Here is an 18,001-nt window from a genome sequence, read left to right as displayed (position 1 = left end):
GCTCTCCCACCAGATGTCAAAGAAATAAACAACTACCACACTTTTAGAAGACATCTGAAGGCAGCCCTGTTTAGGGAAGCTTTTAATGTTTGATGCATTACTGTATTTTTATATTTTGTTGGAAGCCACCCAGAGTGGCTGGGGAAGCCCAACCAGATGGGCGGGGTATAAATAAATTATTATTATTATTATTATTATTATTATTATTATTATTATTATTTTCGGAATCTCAGGTGGCTATTGGCAGAGGAGGCAAGGGGAAACCAACTAGGGCTGGGCAAAACCATGGGTGAAGCACATCTTGGCATTGGGTTATGTGTGAACATCTCGCTGGCAAAGTAAAGCTCATCGGAAGAAATGGACATTGTCAGTACCAATTCGCTGGTGACAGTATATTAAATAAAAGCACTACATCGAAAGGCACTGCAACTTGGCAAGGAAGACATAACAGAAGCAGACAGCTAAAGATTAGAGCTGGACAAAATAAATCCAAAGCAGGAACTTATTTCTGTCGTTCTTAGATGTGAGGGTGAGAAGCCATTGCATAGGCTATTAAAAAGCACAATAGATTCTCTACCGATGCATTTTGTTGTGTTCTGTATGAAGTGAAGAAAAAAGGAAAGCCTGCGCTGGCTAGGGCTGATTGGAATAGTAGTCAAATAACAGCTAGAGGGCATCTGTTTTAGGAAGCCTGCTGCAGCCACTGCACGACATCTTTTAGGTGTTATTGAACTCTCTTAGCAAACCAATGCCTATACGCATTAATGTTTTTCGTGTGCCCCCCAATTCTAATTAAAACAACCAGGAAGAATGAAACATATTTCCACAATTTAAGTCGAGAAGGTTTGGTACTGAAAATAAACACTGTTATATTAAATAAAACTGGCATGCTTTCCATTTGCTGGTGTGCAGTGGGTGAGAATGGTTTACTGACCATTGTCCCCAATTACTGAAAAGAATACCTCCTGTATGAGATGTTTAAGGGTAAGGAAAGTTTTGTGGATAATGTGTATAATAACTGGTCAGTGTGCACATTCACCACGTCCCTTGGAGACTGTGCACATAATCTAACCATGAAAAGATAATTGTGCACTTTTCCTGGTCAATATATACAATCTCCAACAGGCCCTATCTTGACTACGTTTTGTACGTGCTCTGGCCATTATGCATTGACCCTTAACAGGCAGCACCTCTCACCAGACTGCTCCATATTTTCCTCACATGCTTTTTGCTTGTCCTTCAATGCCGGTTGCTTGCCCAGATGAAGGATTCAGAGAAGTGTGTGTGTGCTTTAGTGTAGGAAGCTCTGACTTTAGCATGGTTCAAATGTAACCTACTCTACATGGATGAGTCACACCCTTTGCTCTGGCCACTTTTGCCTCTTACTCCACCTGCCAGTGTCATGCGGCCCCCAGAAAGTTTCCCATGATGAAATGTGGCCCTCTGGAAAAGCTTCCCCGACCCTGCAATAAAGGCTTTGATAAACCAGTTTATAAAGAATGCATGGACGCGGGTGGCACTGTGGTCTACACCACTGAGCCTAGGGCTTTCCGATCAGAAGGTCGGCAGTTCGAATCCCCGCGATGGGGTGAGCTCCCGTTGTTTGGTCCCAGCTCCTGCCAACCTAGCAGTTCGAAAGCACGTCAAAGTGCAAGTAGATAAATAGGTACTGCTCCGGCAGGAAGGTAAACAGTGTTTCTGTGCGCTGCTCTGGTTCGCCAGAAGCGGTTTAGTCATGCTGGCTACATGACCCAGAAGCTGTACACCGGCTCCCTCAGCCAATAAAGTGAGATGATCGCCGCAACCCCAGAGTCAGTCACGACTGGACCTAATGGTCAGAGTTCGCTTTACCTTTACCTTATTATCACAGACGTTAATGAGAACTTCCAGCAATCTGTGTTAAGGGCATCTGGCACCCTATGTGAAGTTAACTTCCTTTTTTTTTTATCCTAGTTTCCCCAAGGTCATTCAGGTGGTGATGTGACTGGAAGCTAGAAACGTTTTCTAGCTTGCAAATCCCAAAGTGGCAAGGATCTGCTGACAGGAGAAGCATTCGATTTCTACCACTTTTAAGGATGGGCTGTCTTGACTTCATTTTGTCTCTTGAGGAAAAGAAGATTTCGTAGCCCACAGTCGTTCATTGCATAGCCCACCCAAACGGATACCCATGCAGTTCCGGTGGCTCCATTTCAAGAACTGATACTGCCCAGAGATAAAAAGGTAGGACACATTTTCACACTCGGGTACAGTGGTGCCTCGCAAGACGAAAAACTCGCTAGACGAAAGGGTTTTCCGTTTTTTGAGTCGTTCCGCAAGACGAATTTCCCTATGGGCTTGCTTCGCAAGACGAAACGTCTTGCGAGTTCTTGCGAGTTAGTTTCCTTTTTCTTTAAGCCGCTAAGCCGTTAATAGCCGCTAAGCCGCTAATAGCCGTGCTTCGCAAGACGAAAAAACCGCAAGACGAAGAGACTCGCGGAACGATTACATTTCGTATTCGATTACATTTCATAGGGAGCTTACTCCCACTCACATCCATTCACTATGTGGATTCCTTGCCCCTCCCTGCACAGTTAAAAGTCCTGTATCTTGAGCCTATTTAACCTCAAGCCTGGTCTAAACTCTTCACATACCTCTCCTACTTCCTTGTGGATATCTTTTCGCTCTTACAGTCTCTGGCCCTTTGTCTTTTCTACCCTTGGTACAGATTCTGCCTTTCCTTCCTCCTGTGTGTCCTGTGAAAGTACTTACACCAAGGTGGTTTGAGAAAGGAAGACCCTGTATCCCCTTCTGCATTATGGGCCGGGCATCTAGTGATATAGTCAGGGCTCCCCATGCCTGAACTTTGACTACGTGGTTAGAGAGGATTGCCTCAGGAAGAAAGGCATAACAGGGCCAAAACTAACAAAATGAATTTCAACAGAGACACGTAGGCAGGAAGAACCAGCTGCAGAAATAGGGGACACCTGGCGTGCTAGTGAAAAGGATCTTGGGGGCTTAGTAGACCACAAGCTTAACATGAGTCAACAGTGCAATGCAGCAATAAAAAAGCGAATGCTATTCAAGGCCACATCAACAGAAATATGGTTTCCAGATCAATAGAAGTAATAGTATTGTTGTGCTTTGGTCAGAGTACTGTGTCCAGTCCTGGGCACCACAATTTAAGAAGGATATTGACAAGCTGGAACGTGTGCAGATGAGGGCAACAAAGATGATCAAGGGTCTGGAAACCAAGCCTTATGAGGAATGGTTGAGAGAGTTGGGTATGTTTAGCCTGAAAAAGAGGAGCTTGAGAGGAGATGGGATAGGCATCTTCAAATATCTAAAGGGCTATCAGATGGAGGGTGGAATAAGATTGTTTTCTCTTGCTTTGAAGGCTAGGACTCAGACCAATGGCTTCAACTTACAAGAAAGAATAATCCAACTGAACAGGAAGAACAGGAAGAGCTATTTGACAGTGGAACAAACTTCCATGAGATGGTGGTGGGCTCTCCTTCCTTGGAGGTTTTTAAGCAGAGGTTGGATGGCCATTTGTCATGGGTTCTTTAGATGAGATTCCTGCATTACAGGGGGTTGGACTAGATGACCCCTGAGGTCCTTTTCCCTAGTGCTGGGCAAGTGCTGTTAATCAGGCACACCCTCAGAGACTTAGGAATCTGCTTGGTTTCCAGGGCTCTCTGTGGAGCTTATTCACATGGATGTCTGAAGCTGCTCTGCACATGACCTGCTGAACCTCTGAAACGGGGAATTGGCCTTGGCCATTGAGACAGTGCATCGTAGGCATCCATTTCTCCTGCTTCATATGCATAATTTTCCTTTGTAGGAATAGAAGTCTGGGAATAGCCAATCATCTTAAACATAACAAAGCACAACCTACATATCAAAGACTGCCTAAGTTTTGCATATATTTCAAACAGGTTCTATTTTAGGCTTGTAAAAATTGGCAGTGGGTTCATTAATGCTGAATGTTTCCCTAACTCTCTGTCTCTCTCTCTCTCTCTCTCTCTCTCTTTGCATTCTTCTTTCTTTTTCAGGTCATTCTTATGCAATAGGCTAAAAGTAATTTAAATGTGCAGGATGAAAAAATGGCACAGGCACTGCTGGTACCACCAGGACCTGACAGCTTCCGCTATTTTACTAGAGAATCTCTTGCAGCTATTGAAAAACGCTGTGCAGAGGAAAAAGCTAAAAAGCCCAAACAGGATCATTCAGATGCTGATGACGAAAATGGACCAAAACCAAATAGTGACTTGGAAGCAGGGAAAACACTTCCATTTATATATGGAGACATTCCTCCAGGAATGGTGTCCGAACCTTTGGAGGACCTTGACCCTTATTATAGCAATAAAAAAGTGAGTTGTTTTGTTAAGACTGGCTGGATTTTGGCCACTGCATTAATGCCGTTTCACTGTTTACTTATTTCACCAGAAATCCCTCTCTTTCTACTTGATTTCAGCTGGAAAACATTTGGGCTTGCACAAAATGTTGCTCTGTTTGCATAATCATTTTTTTATTTAATGACAACATGCATGTTCTTTCTGTTGCCTGCTCATACAGAGGCCCAAGCTCCTCTGCCCACCACCAAGAGTTCCCTAGCCCTCTTCCCACCTTTGAGTTCTTCCTGGGGTCCTTGGGTCACCCTTCCATCTTACCCCAGTACCTGTTCCCAGGGACGTTCCAGAGCTGTGGGAGAGGAAAGCCTAAGGAGAAGCCCTTTCCGAAGCTCCCTTCCTGCCTGGTGGCAAGGCTTGGTGAGGGCTCCTCTTAAAGGAGAACCCTCACCAATCCCCACCGGCCAAGTGTGTGTGTGTGTGTGTGTGTGTGTGTGTGTGTGTAGCTTCAGAAACTGCTCCTTTTCAAGGAGAAGCACTTTCTGAAGCTCCCTTCCCACCCAGCAACAAAGCTGGGTGCTTGCCAACTCGATGAGAAATAACACATTCTGCAGATCTTTGCTGCTGTGCCCTCTTCACCCCTAGGGGAAGGGTATATGAGCCGCAAAGCTGGTGGCGGAATGCTGTGCCACCCCACTGCTGCCTCCTCTTCTCTTACCTGGATTGCTTCTGTGGTGGTGGTGTGGCGGGTGTTTGCGGGAGTGCTGCCTCTTCCATTTCCACCACCTGAGGCAGCTGCTTCATCCCATGTCATGAGTGGGCCGGCTCTGCCTGTTCTTAGAAGGAATGTACTTTCCTGACTCGCCACTGAATTTTCTCCCATAAAGAGTTCTCTGTTGCTTCCTGCTGCATCTCCAATGCCAGGGCAGTATGTGTTGTAAGTAAATCTCCCATTCAAATATATGTTGTTCCTCTGGTGGCAGGTTCCTCTCCAGTTCCTCTCCCTCTTTATAGTATGCCAAGGAGGAAAAGTGCCTCTCTTACAGCTGTGAAGACAAGGTTCAGCTGCTTCAAGCCCTTGAAGCCCCAACGGCAGTCAGCCCCTGACAGGTGTACTTCCGGGTTGGTACCCAAGATTCCATGGCACAGGGTGTCAACTCCATCTGGTGTCTGCAGGTACTGGGACCTGCCGTGGAATCTTTCTCCGCTAAGATTGCAGAGACTGTGCCGGAGCGCAAGGCCCCAGTGATTTATCATCCTCCTGCGAAGGTTTTGAACGGATGCTGTTGAATTATTGTGGCCTGTGCCACTTGTAGAGATCAACTATGAGTCAGTTCACCAAACCAATAGTGGTGTGTCACCAGCTGAATTTTTGTGTTTGTTGATTGCTTCACCACACTCCAGAATATGAGTTCTCGTGTCTTTGCTCAGTCCACTTTAGGAAAATGGTTGGGAGGAAGATGATCAATTCACAGGAAAGTAGTTTTCTGTGCATATGTATCATTGGTCTTTGATGCTGCCTTTAGGATGAGGTGCTCTGATTACTTGGGTCACCTTGACAAAATAAAATAAAATAGTGACTCTAAGCGGTCTTGCTGTTGATAATAATATTTCTATTAACTTGAGGGGCCATTGGCTTGAATTCAGTTGTAAAAGCACAGTGGGATGAGTCAGCAAGAAGCTCCATCTTCCATTGAAATAAGCGAAGCAACAAAGTGTAGGAAGTAAATAATCTGTGAACAATACATGATTGTTTTTCGTTCTTTTTTTGTTTTCCAGACCTTCATAGTATTGAACAGAGGGAAGGCAATTTTCCGATTCAGCGCCACATCTGCCTTGTACATTTTAACCCCTTTCAATCCTCTCAGAAAAATTGCTATTAAAATTTTGGTACATTCATATCCTTTTCAAGTCGTTTACCTTTAAGTGTTTGGAATTAAATTTGAAGTATTTTCCAATGCTATTTTGAAAACAACAACAATGGGTGTCCTGTTTACAGATACATTGTAAACCAGTGTCCCTTGTCAGTAGTTGAAAGCACATGCATGTTGAGAACAAGGGTGGGGGACATGTTATGCTCCTGAGGTTGTTGGTCTGAAACTCCTATTAGTCCCACACGCCATTGCCAAAGGGGAGGGATTATGGGATTTGGAGTCCATCAATATCTGGAGGGGCACAGGTTTGCCAGACTAGGTTTAAAAGCATGAAAGATCAAGTTCAAAGCTTTATTGACCAGAAAATACCATTCGTAGTTGATGGACTTCAGCATGTGTCTAGAACTATAGCAGTACCTTTCAAGAATGACCATTTGACAATATTGAGAGATTCAGCAAGAACCAAGATCTTTGCTCACAGTTTATTCAGGGAGTGCTTCTTAATTAATGTTGATGTTCTAAACCAGGGATGGGGAACATGCAGCTCACCAGATTTACATGTGCAGGTTACCAAAATGGCACAAGCACTGCTTGTACCACCAGGACTTGACACGTGGAGGGCCAGATGGTAGCAACCCCTGTTTTAAAAGAAGCATCTCAGAGGTAACTGGATGGCACTGATCGCCTTCATGCACTTTGTGGTGGAGGGGCACATGAGAAGCGACTTGGGGATTTGAGGAGGAGAAAGTAATTGGAGCGAACGGAGCAGAGAAAATTCATTATCCTTGCCCGTGTTAATGTCAACATTTTCCATTGAATATCTTGTGAGTAATCTTTTATCTGTGATAAATCTTTTATCTGGAAAGCTAAGTGAAGCATTAACAGGGAAGGAAGAGTTATTTCAGAGTTTTGGGCTGTCTTCAGAAACTTGTAGAAAGTCCACAAAAATGTCCAGATTCGGAAAATAGAAAGAGACAATAAATAGCTAACTGGTTTTTAATAACTAATGCCACAGTTGTATGTATGGCTGGTTCATATAGTTACAGGTAGATACTGTGCTGTCTTGGGTCACACACATGCCTATACCCTGCTAGCAAATGGAGAGCATAACCTCTTGATAGTGACACATCCATAGTGACCTGGCAGCAACTTCTGCAATTTCTGAAGATTAGTCTGGTAAAGTAGATTCTTCCCTAGAAAAGCTCATGCTACCATGAATCTATTTTTTAAAAAGAGTGACACAAGTCTCTCTCTTTCCCTTTTTCTTTGTTTTGCTGCTGCATGCAAAATGTTGGAACTCTTGAAAAGTTGTGCGTGTCCACTGCTTTTATTAAAAAGAGGTTATTTAAAGTGAGTGCTGTCATTAACTTGGTTTTATAACCTGATCTCTGATTTAATGGTCGTCATTCCTTGACCACATCTTACATTATTCAGCATGCTAATTATGTGCACTATTTTGACCAACTGTGTATTTATGACTATGAGCAACCCTCCAGAATGGACCAAGAATGTAGAGTAAGTAAATACCTTTTTCTTTTCCTTTTTTGGAAAACGTGTTATCTGTTTTGATTCTTTGCTATTTCAGATGTGAATTTTGACCAGCTGTCTCCAATAAGATTCCTATGATGATTTGTGCATTTTCTTATCCCTTTTCTTCAGAGCTTTAAAGAGGATCCTAAATGAAAACATATTTTGTGATTTTTGTTTGTTTGTAATTAATTTCCTGTTTTCCTTCCATGGAACTCAAGACAGCATACCTAGGGTGTTCCCAGCAGTCTTCTGTCTAGGCGATGAACAGACAAGGCGCCGTTCACACAATTAGCAATCATGTGAATGGCTTCTTAAACATAAACTGCAGGAGTGTCCGGGGCCCATTGGAATGTGTGCAGAGAGTGCAGGGAACTGTAATCCTCCCCCTTCCCATGCTGTGCTTCTAACTAGTCCTCCTGCACCTGCTGTTTGCCGTGGACAGGGAAAGCTCCCTTTGGAATGAATGAGGACTCCCCTGCCCAAACACAAATAGCAAGTATAGGGGCCCTGATCTGGGTGGGGACTACAGGATGGAGCACAGGATTAACCCCCAACTCCATGCCAAGGTCTTACTATGTAAAGGTAAAGGGACCCCTGACCATTAGGTCCAGTTGTGACCAACTCTGGGGTTGCGGCGCTCATCTCGCTTTATAGGCCAAGGATGCCGGCGTTTGTCCACAGACAGCTTCCGGGTCATGTGGCCAGCATGACTAAGCCGCTTCTGGCGAACCAGAGCAGCGCACGGAAACACCGTTTACCTTCCTGCAGGAGCGGTACCTACAGTATTTATCTGCTTGCACTTTGACGTGCTTTCGAACTGCTAGGTTGGCAGGAGCAGGGACCGGGCAACGGGAGCTCACCCCGTCGCGGGGATTCGAACCTCCGACCTTCTGATCAGCAAGTCCTAGGCTCTGTGGTTTAACCCACAGCGCCACCCATGTCCCAAGGTCTTACTATGCCTTACTAAAAAGCTGCTCATGTAATTGCTAATTGTGGACAGCGTTGCATCTAACTTGGTCCTCGTGCACCCTCACGCCTTCACATGCTATGTCATGTGCCTTTGCACCATGTCCTGGGATTGTCTTATAGAGGTTCAGCATTTTTTCTTGCACTTTAAATGGAGCATGTTTAAATTGTCACCACACTTACCCTAAGGGCTACTCTCGGCCACATTGTGTGCATGCTGTATGCATGCTGGCCATCCCTGTTGTCCCTGCCATATTCACATGGAGATGGGACACAAACATCATGTTGTACGCTTGTTAAAACCTATGTGCACAGGCCAGAACCCTACAGTTAATTTTCTTTTTTTGGAGTCGGGGGAGGGAATGACAGCAAGATTGTAGTCTGAATGTATAGTCATACCTTGGTTGCCAAATGCCCTGGAACTTGGATGTTTTGGCTCCCGAACGATTGAAACCCGGAAGTGACTGTTCTGGTTTTTGAACGTTCTTTTGGAAGCCGAACATCCGACAGGACTTCCACGGCTTCCGATTGGCTACAGGAGCTTCCTGCAGCCAATCAGAAGTCGAATGCTTTGGAAGTAGACCGGACTTCCGGAACGGATTCCATTTGACTTCTAAGGTATAACTATACAGTATAGGGTTTTACCTGTGTATGACATAATAGAGTTCCATCCACCTTTGACAATGCAGGGGCGGTGGAAGTAGAAGCACACTCTTAGCCTTCCACGTGGCAGGACAGAAAGGTCTTTAAGGTATCATCTGAATTGGTCCTCTGTCTCAGTGATGGCAAAGTCTTCCTGTTAGCAGAGCTATAATCCATTAGCTTGTCTGTATCTTTCTAGCCAATGATATTTTTAAAAACACAGTACTGTTAGATGCAGCAGGAAGGCACCTGATGGCAGCCATCTTACAGAACCTAAGCAGCTCTGGGTCTTGTCAGTCGATGCTTTGGGTAGCAGATTGACTGGAATACCATGAAAACCACTTAGTATTGTATATGTAAGGAAGGCAGAACATACGTGCCATCAGTTATTTCTTAGCAAGCCCTGAAAGTGTGAGAGAAGGAACTCTGGTCCTGTACAGAAGATGCAATTGACTAGGTTCCCAGAGAAGCCTTATTTTCCACATCAGTTGAATAAGACGGAGGTTTGATAAGTAAACAGTGGAAATAGGTAAGGAGGAGTCAGTTGATGGAGATGCAAGTCTGACTCATATAAGACTTATTGTTCCAACGGGTCTTAAGGAAACACAGTACAGAATATGGAAGTCACTTGAAGAGCAAAGACTAGATGGCAGAAAACATGACAGCACATGGGGATGTAGGAAGGTGTTTATACTCAGTTGGACCAATTGTTCCGCATAGTTCAGTATTTGTTCACAGTGACAAACAGCAGCTCTCCAGGGTTTTGGGCAGGAGTCCATTCCAGCCGTACCTTGAATGAACTTGAGACTCTTGGCAAGCAAAGCATGTACTTTACCACCAAGCAACAACCTTTCCCCAAAAAGGAGTGGGATTAAATAAGAAACTTGACGAGAACGGAAAAAGTAAGAACAAGCTGCAAAGTGGAGGGCTTCTCTTTAAGTGCCAGCAAGCCAGGCTTCCCCATGGGATGCTCCATTCAGTTTCACTTCCCCTTAATTTCCCATCTCCCACCCTCAAAAAAAAAACACCCAGTAAGCATTCCATGTTGCTGGGCTCCAGTGCTAATCATTCTTGATGATTGGCCATGCTGGATGAGACTGATCGGAGCTGGAGTTGGATAACACCTGAGCAACGGGTTGGAGATGTCTGGGGTAGATGGTGTTTCTTTGGCTTCATCAACATCCAAACTCTGGAGAACGAGGCCACTGTTAGTATATAGGGATGGACATCCAGGAATACTGATTTCGCAATGCGTGAAAAATACTTTGTTTTGATTAACTCATAGTTGTTTCAGTGTATTGTTATTCCTACACAGAGATAAATTTATTGGAGGAATCTAGGAATGGAAGGGGAAATGTGAAGAACTCATATATCTATTTCTGAACGATAATCTTGGCCATTTGATTGCCCTTTTTACCCATTGTTGTCTTTTTTATTTGTATATATTTTATTTGTATATATTGCTTGTTTTATGTTGTTATGGCTGTTGGCTAATGCGAATAAAGTTTATCTATCTATCATCTATCTATCTATCTATCTATCTATCTATCTATCTATCTATCTCTCCACCAGCATACATGTTAGAATGGGTGATTTGACATTATCCTTATTTGGTGAGAACAATTAAGCAGTTGTGTGGTAGAATACATTATGTAGCACAATTTTGGCTGTTGCCCTGATGGTTTCAGTGGTTGAAAAGGCTTCTGTATTTCTTAAATATGATGCAAATGTAGCGCCATAGCTGCTGAAACAGATCAGTTAGGGTTGCCCTTTTCTTTTTGATTCAGGTACATCCAAGGTGTCTAAAACTATTTTATGAGACGCTCATTACAGAGGATAAAAGGAAGTCAACAATAATTCTTTATTTGTATGCCTTTAGGTACACATTCACTGGAATTTATACCTTTGAATCACTTATAAAAATTCTCGCAAGGGGCTTTTGTCTAGAAGGTTTCACTTTTCTTCGAGACCCATGGAATTGGCTCGACTTCAGCGTAATTTTGATGGCGTAAGTGCTTTAACCATTTGTTAAAAGCTTATAAGGGCATGGAATTAGTGTCAGTCTGTATGAGTGTTGGGGAAATTGTTAGCCTCCTGATGCTGGACTCCAACTCCAATGTAGACAATGTGCAAAGGTTAATGGGAGTTGTAGTCCAACAACATCCAAAGGGCAGCAGATTTCCCCATCCCAAAACATACCATACCAAGAGGCATGTATTGAAGTAAGTACAAATTCTGCTATCAGTAAAGTTTCCAATTCACAATATACAAAACAGCAAAAGTGATGTTTATTTACTTGTTTATTTACATTTTAGGAATGCTAATTTCATGTCCTGCATTCCAGGAACCATCATTTGACAACATGCTAATATATTAAATTAGTTTAGTTCAACCTTTCAGGTCCAGAATGGGTGTTTTACTTTGACGAAACTTAACTGCAGGTGTCAGTTGTAAATGTGAACCTTATGCTTAGTATAATATTGCAAAAGCTGAAATCACCAAGTTGGTCTTGATGAAAGACCCCAAGTCATTAGCTTGAGCTCTGCAATTCTGAGTAACTGTGATTTAATTCTACAGGTATGTAACAGAATTTGTAAACCTAGGCAATGTTTCAGCTCTTCGAACTTTCAGAGTATTGAGAGCTTTGAAAACTATTTCTGTAATCCCAGGTAAGAAGTAAGTGGATTGATGAAGTGTCAGGCCCCTTGTATCTCCAACTGTTTTTTGTGTGCTGTCATTGTGTTTGTGTGTGAACTCCCCTATTGCAGATATTTGACAGAGTTTGTGGACCTGGGCAATGTCTCAGCGTTGAGAACATTCAGAGTTCTCCGGGCATTGAAAACAATATCAGTCATTCCAGGTGAGACCTAGGTTAAACACGGAGGCTGATTTTTCAGTTCCACTATTAGTAGCACTAGTCTCATTAATCACTGCCCATATTGCTAAAAGTCAGGAATTGGAAAATCCCTTGTCTTTTCAAATCTACCATTTATTTTAATTTGCAAAATCAGCCTTCGAGTTTAGCAAACAATTGCATGAGACGTCTACAGAATGCACAGCCTATCCGTTACATTTTGTTTTGGGGTTTGCTTTTTACTGTTGTTGCTGCATAAAGGTGACAATTCCCCCCCCCCCTTCCACACTAAACAGCTTTAACACTCTGCCGTTTATATTGCCATATATCTTAGCACATATTGTCTGAAGACTGCAATCTTAAACCAGGGGCGAAAATAGGCATTATTTCACCTGGGTCAAAGACTCAGCTTGGCACACACACACACACACACACACACAGCCATGTGCATTTGTGTACATACACAGAGAGGCTGGGAGCATCAATGGCACCTCTTTAGGGGCTTCACCCTGGGCAAAAAACCTGACTAGACCCCACCCCTTAGCTACGGCTCTGTTTAAACAGACTTATTAGAGAATCAGCCCCACCGAATCAGTGGAACTTATTTCCAAGTAAACATGCATAAGATTCAGCTGCATGGCCAAAATTTGAATTAAGCTCTGAAAGCTTTTATTTTATTTTATTTTATAACTTACCTGTTTCAATAAACATTGCTTGGGAACATATTAATGAATGTCAATGTGAACATAGCCTGGAATCTTATTCCCTACCTATTTTTCTTCTTTTTTTCCTTTGGGGAGTGGGTGGGGCGAAGAATGGATTGTGACTGGTGAAAATGCTTTGTAAGAGAAGAAAAAATAGGGTTTACTTTGTTGTTGCTGCTGCTGGTTTTTTTTTTTTCATTTTTTTTTTTTTTTTTTTTTTACTAAATGCTATTATTATATGTTGCCGTTCCATGAATGAGAAAGCTTCTTGTTTTGCAAAGGGGGGAAAAAGGTGTACATTTAATGCAATGTACACAGTGCATTCATGGACAGTTTTTGCTCTTCATGCGTTTCCACGAGTTCTGGGGTACTGTTCATTAAGCTTTACCGTGTCGCAGACAAGATGTTGTTCGCTGTTTCTGCATGGCATCTTAAATAGAATGGAAGAATGCTTGATATGTATTAATACGTCTTTCGATCCCATTTGCAGGCCTGAAGACCATTGTGGGGGCCCTAATTCAGTCAGTGAAGAAGCTCTCGGATGTGATGATCCTGACCGTGTTTTGTCTGAGTGTATTTGCTTTAATAGGGCTTCAGCTTTTCATGGGGAACTTGAGGCATAAATGCCTGATTTGGCCACCTGAAAACTTTACTTTCGAAAGCGACTTCAATAATAGCACAGTGGGAGAAAATGGTACCTTTGTTAACACTACGGAGAGCACCTTTGACTGGGAGGAGTACATTGAGGAAGAAAGTAAGCATGATTGATACGAATATATACACCTACATAGGACGTGTGTTATGCAAGTTATATATATATATAAAAGCTGAAACATTAAAATTAGGGATGCAACATTTGGTCCAAGCAGTTGGCTATTTCACCTGGCTAAAAGCCTTTTGATCTGCTGACAAAATGGTCTCCTCCAATTCATCAGGCAGCAAATTTCTTTTTTTAAAAAAAAAATCAGCAAGTCATGTTTTAATACGCACTTACAAAAGGCACAAGCAACAAATGACACCACTGGAGGCATTTCTCCTTCTCTCTTGCACAGGAGGGAATGGATCTTTTAAGATCACCTAAAATTAAAAAAAGAGTATTATTCTTCAGAACGTTTCTTGTTATTCATGCACAAATTTATGCAGTTCAAATCAGTGAACTCTGGAGTGAGTAATCAACTAAGATTTCTTTAATTTGTGTAGCAATCCTTATCCTTACTCTCAATCAATAGGGAGCTTTTCGCCCTCAAGTGCCAAGACAACAGTGATTTGGAGAGAGATTCCTAGCTTTTTAAAACAACAACAACAACAACAAATATTTGCATAACTTTGTGTAATTTTTTAAAAAAGAAGTGTATTCTTTCCTTTGGTGGGATCCAGACTACCTATAGGTAGGAATGGGAAAGGTATTTTTTTCCCTTGATAACCCTTCCCCGTGCAGCCTACTCTGCCTCATCCCAAAAGGCTGCTGTAGGGGACCAGCCCATGGGACCCATCAGAAAAGCAGGGGAGGTGGCACTGAGAGCTGCCGGGAGGAAGGGGAGTTGCTAAAAATGGCCTCTCCCACTCCGTTTCCTCTAGTGGGAGCCTCTACTGGATCTTGAGCTTCTCTGCAAATGGAAAGACAAGATGGGGACCAAATCACTTGGTTATAGTTCTGTATGAATCTGTGTTTCATAACAGCAACGACTGAAAAATACAGTTCTTTATCCTTTCCCCCCCAAATCAGGTCATTTTTATGTTTTGGAAGGACAAAGAGATGCCCTGCTTTGTGGCAACAGCTCTGATGCTGGGTAAGAATTTTTAATAATTCGCTGAGTTCTCTACAATAAAACTAAGGAGCACCAAGCCTCTTGACTGAGAGGTACCTGAACAGTCCAGCATCTATTAGGAGCTTTTGTATGAGTGAGCAATGTCAACTACACACACACATACCCTTTCACAAGCAGTCCTAGGAGTCCAGAATGTGCCCATACCAGGCTAGAATATAACCTAATGTAAGTAAGGCATCTAGTTTAGGATATAGGATCAAGATAGGTTATTGGAAATACATTTACTGGCTTAATCTCCATAAAAAAATATTTAAGTGAGATAATAAAGCAGTTTGGCAATTAGGTGCACGGGTTTCTCCTAGGGGAGAGAGAAGAGTATGCATATGCCAGCAATTATCTCCTTTGAAACGATCTGGGCTTAATTGCTAGAGCAGCTTTCTGATTCCAGAGGTCACCTTCTGCAAAACTGCATTGGCTGGGGCGGTGTGTGTGTGTGTGTGTGTGTGTGTGTGTGTGTGTGTGTCGCTATTTATGATCCTATCTTTAGCTAATGGGTTAGAGCTGACAACCCTACGCATGACATAGGGATTTCCCAGCCTAAGCCTAAGCCTTCTCTCTTTTGCAATGTGGCACGTTTATCTGCCTTTTTAATGTCATAAGGTGGTTGGTTTTGTACCTAACTCCCTTGATTAATTCACTTGGGGGTAGGGAAGCTCTTTCAGTCACCTTCCTTTATGGACAACCTTTAGGGAGCCGGTGGTGGGTGAGGCCAGAGGTAAAAGATGAATATGGTGAATATTGCCTTTGTTCGGGAGGCTAGTTTCTTCGCTCTACCCTCCATTCAGGCAAACAAGAAGCATGATTGGGTTTCAAGATCTGGCAAAAGCATTCAGGGAGTTTTAGGGAGGTTGTGTCGCCTTAAGAGACCCCAGATGAGAGTCTTGACAGAGAGGCCTTGTTTGTTCCACGTCCCTGAAGCCACTAAAGGAGATCAGCTGTGCGGCTGTTGCAGACTCTTGCCATTTGAAAAAGCTCTCCCAAAATTTTGTCTGTGTCTAGTGGTCGTTGGATGCTATTGGTTCATACCTCATTTGAGAGGTATAGTCATAGTGAAGATGCCTATGTAACAAATGAATAAGTAACATGGAATTAAGAATATGGATCGAAATTAAGGCTATAGATAGTAAAGAGAAATGAAAGGCTTAAAAGCGACTCTAGAGCAAAGCATGCCTCTACCAAACTTCAATGCTATTAAACAAGCCCTTTTAGCTTTGTGCTGAGTCATTGCAGTAGCAAAATGTTTGCTTGAGAGCCAATTAGAAATAATAAAATGAGGTGATAAAATATTTGAGTTGCATTTAAATTATTCCATGAGCATTTGGCCTTGGAATTAATCATAAATGTTTCATTATTAGTCCAGAAGCTTGTCTGTGTTTGTCTGTTGCATAAAAAATTGACCAAGTGCCCTGTGGCAACTTAAAAGTCTTAACAGATTGAATGGCATTATGATTCTGAGACATACACTCCTTCGTCTCATGTGTGAGCCGAATTTAATGTTAATGTTAGATTTATCTTTAAAAATACAACTGTATATATTTTTTTCTGAATGAAATCTTGTAGACTCCCAATGGACTCCTGTAGACTCGACAATATAACTTTGGAAATGAAAGATTAGATGCCTTGGTCAGTGGTTCAGCTACTTCTGGGGCAATTCACAGCAAACTAAGGCTTGCAACCAATATTGCCTTATAAAACATACTTCCAAGGCATATGTAGATGCAAAGCCTCATTTCAGAAATAAGCAGACTTACAGTGCAGCCCTGTACATGTCTACTCAGAAGTAAGTCCCAGTGACTTGCTTGGTGGGGCTTACTCGTGGTGGGGCTTACTCTGAGGTAAGTAGGAATAGGATTGCAGTCCCGGGCACACATTGCTCCTAAATCTATGGACTTAAGTTAGCAAAGACTAGGTTTGTTTCATTCATTTTAATGGGACCTCTAAGCGCACCTAACTTGGTCTGGATCTAACCTCTTAATTCTGAAGAACAACTAGGAAAACAAACTATTCAATTTCGGGGGGGAAATGTGGCCTTGAAAATATCACACAATGGAAGCAAAAGAAATATTGTGTTGTGTTTCACTATGGTTTCCTTTTTCATAGTCAATGTCCGGAAGGATATGTGTGTGTAAAAGCTGGTCGAAACCCCAACTATGGCTACACAAGTTTTGATACCTTCAGCTGGGCCTTCCTGTCGCTCTTTCGGCTGATGACTCAGGACTACTGGGAAAACCTTTATCAACTGGTGAGAACCATCACGAGGCAAGCTTAGTATGTATGATAATAAAGCGGGGGCTTTCTTTCTTGCTGACTGTGTGTGACTTTTCAAAAAACCTGAAGCAATTAGTTATAATTTATGCATATTTGGGGCATCATTACAATTTGCGGTTGATGAATAGGCAAGGCAGTATCATCGGCAGAAACCTAACCGGTGAGACCTTGTTGTTTCTCCCCACACTAGACCTTAAGAGCTGCTGGCAAAACATACATGATCTTTTTTGTCCTGGTGATTTTCCTGGGCTCTTTCTACCTGATCAACCTGATCCTGGCCGTTGTTGCCATGGCCTACGAAGAGCAGAACCAAGCCACCATGGAAGAAGCAGAGCAGAAGGAGGCCGAGTTCCAGCAGATGCTGGAGCAGCTGAAAAAGCAACAGGAAGAAGCCCAGGTAGCTTCTGGAAAATGCACTTGCTATAATGCGCTGACATAAACTTGTATCTTATCGGATTTTTACGTTCCTGGGCAGCACCTGCCAAGGCCCTCTCTGACATCTGTGGGAATGTTCAGGGATGCAGGAGAGGATATATTGACTGATTATATCCTTATCCAACTTGTGCTAACAAGTTCCCAAAATATCAGCAGAGTAAAACATTCCCCTTTATCTTAAGTTTGCAATGGTAGCGTGTGCTCAGGTTCGCTAGAACCTCTATAATAATCACTCTGGTAATTTCCCCTTTATTCCCTTTTAAAATACAAGACACGACACAGTCCTTTACAAAAGTATAAAAAGAGTTTACTCACATTCTGTTCACATCAGATCCCAGAAGGCAGACAACTTAATAAAGTAATATACATTTGGATTCTATCTTACAAGAAGATAGTCCCTTTGTCCTCTCTTTGCTGGGAGCCAAGAGGGCATCTTTAGCTTGTTGCTTCTTCGAAGGAAGAGAAGAGAGAGAGAGATGGCTGCCCCTGCCCTGTGCTTTTGTCGTTACCTGCACAGGTGACCTCTAGTCACATGCGGAGGAAGTCTGTCCCAGCTCAGAGGGAAACAGGA

General features: G+C 42.8%; 1 protein-coding gene across 1 annotated transcript in view; it reads left to right on the top strand.

The window, feature by feature from the left end:
- LOC144324858 (sodium channel protein type 2 subunit alpha-like) overlaps positions 1 to 18,001 on the top strand; it is an 80,017-nt gene that overhangs the window by 9,829 nt on the left and 52,187 nt on the right. Inside the window, exons 2-11 of the mRNA XM_077936837.1 lie at positions 1,954 to 2,220; positions 4,032 to 4,349; positions 6,108 to 6,228; positions 7,630 to 7,717; positions 11,220 to 11,348; positions 12,109 to 12,200; positions 13,389 to 13,652; positions 14,625 to 14,688; positions 16,828 to 16,969; positions 17,186 to 17,392. Coding sequence (XP_077792963.1) covers positions 4,083 to 4,349; positions 6,108 to 6,228; positions 7,630 to 7,717; positions 11,220 to 11,348; positions 12,109 to 12,200; positions 13,389 to 13,652; positions 14,625 to 14,688; positions 16,828 to 16,969; positions 17,186 to 17,392 — 1,374 coding nt within the window. The 5' untranslated portion in view covers positions 1,954 to 2,220; positions 4,032 to 4,082. The remainder of the gene's footprint in view (positions 1 to 1,953; positions 2,221 to 4,031; positions 4,350 to 6,107; positions 6,229 to 7,629; positions 7,718 to 11,219; positions 11,349 to 12,108; positions 12,201 to 13,388; positions 13,653 to 14,624; positions 14,689 to 16,827; positions 16,970 to 17,185; positions 17,393 to 18,001) is intronic.

This window comes from Podarcis muralis, chromosome 1 (assembly GCF_964188315.1).
Source record: "Podarcis muralis chromosome 1, rPodMur119.hap1.1, whole genome shotgun sequence".
In the NCBI taxonomy this organism is placed as follows: domain Eukaryota; kingdom Metazoa; phylum Chordata; class Lepidosauria; order Squamata; family Lacertidae; genus Podarcis; species Podarcis muralis.
This window is presented reverse-complemented; position numbering and strand designations above follow the sequence as displayed.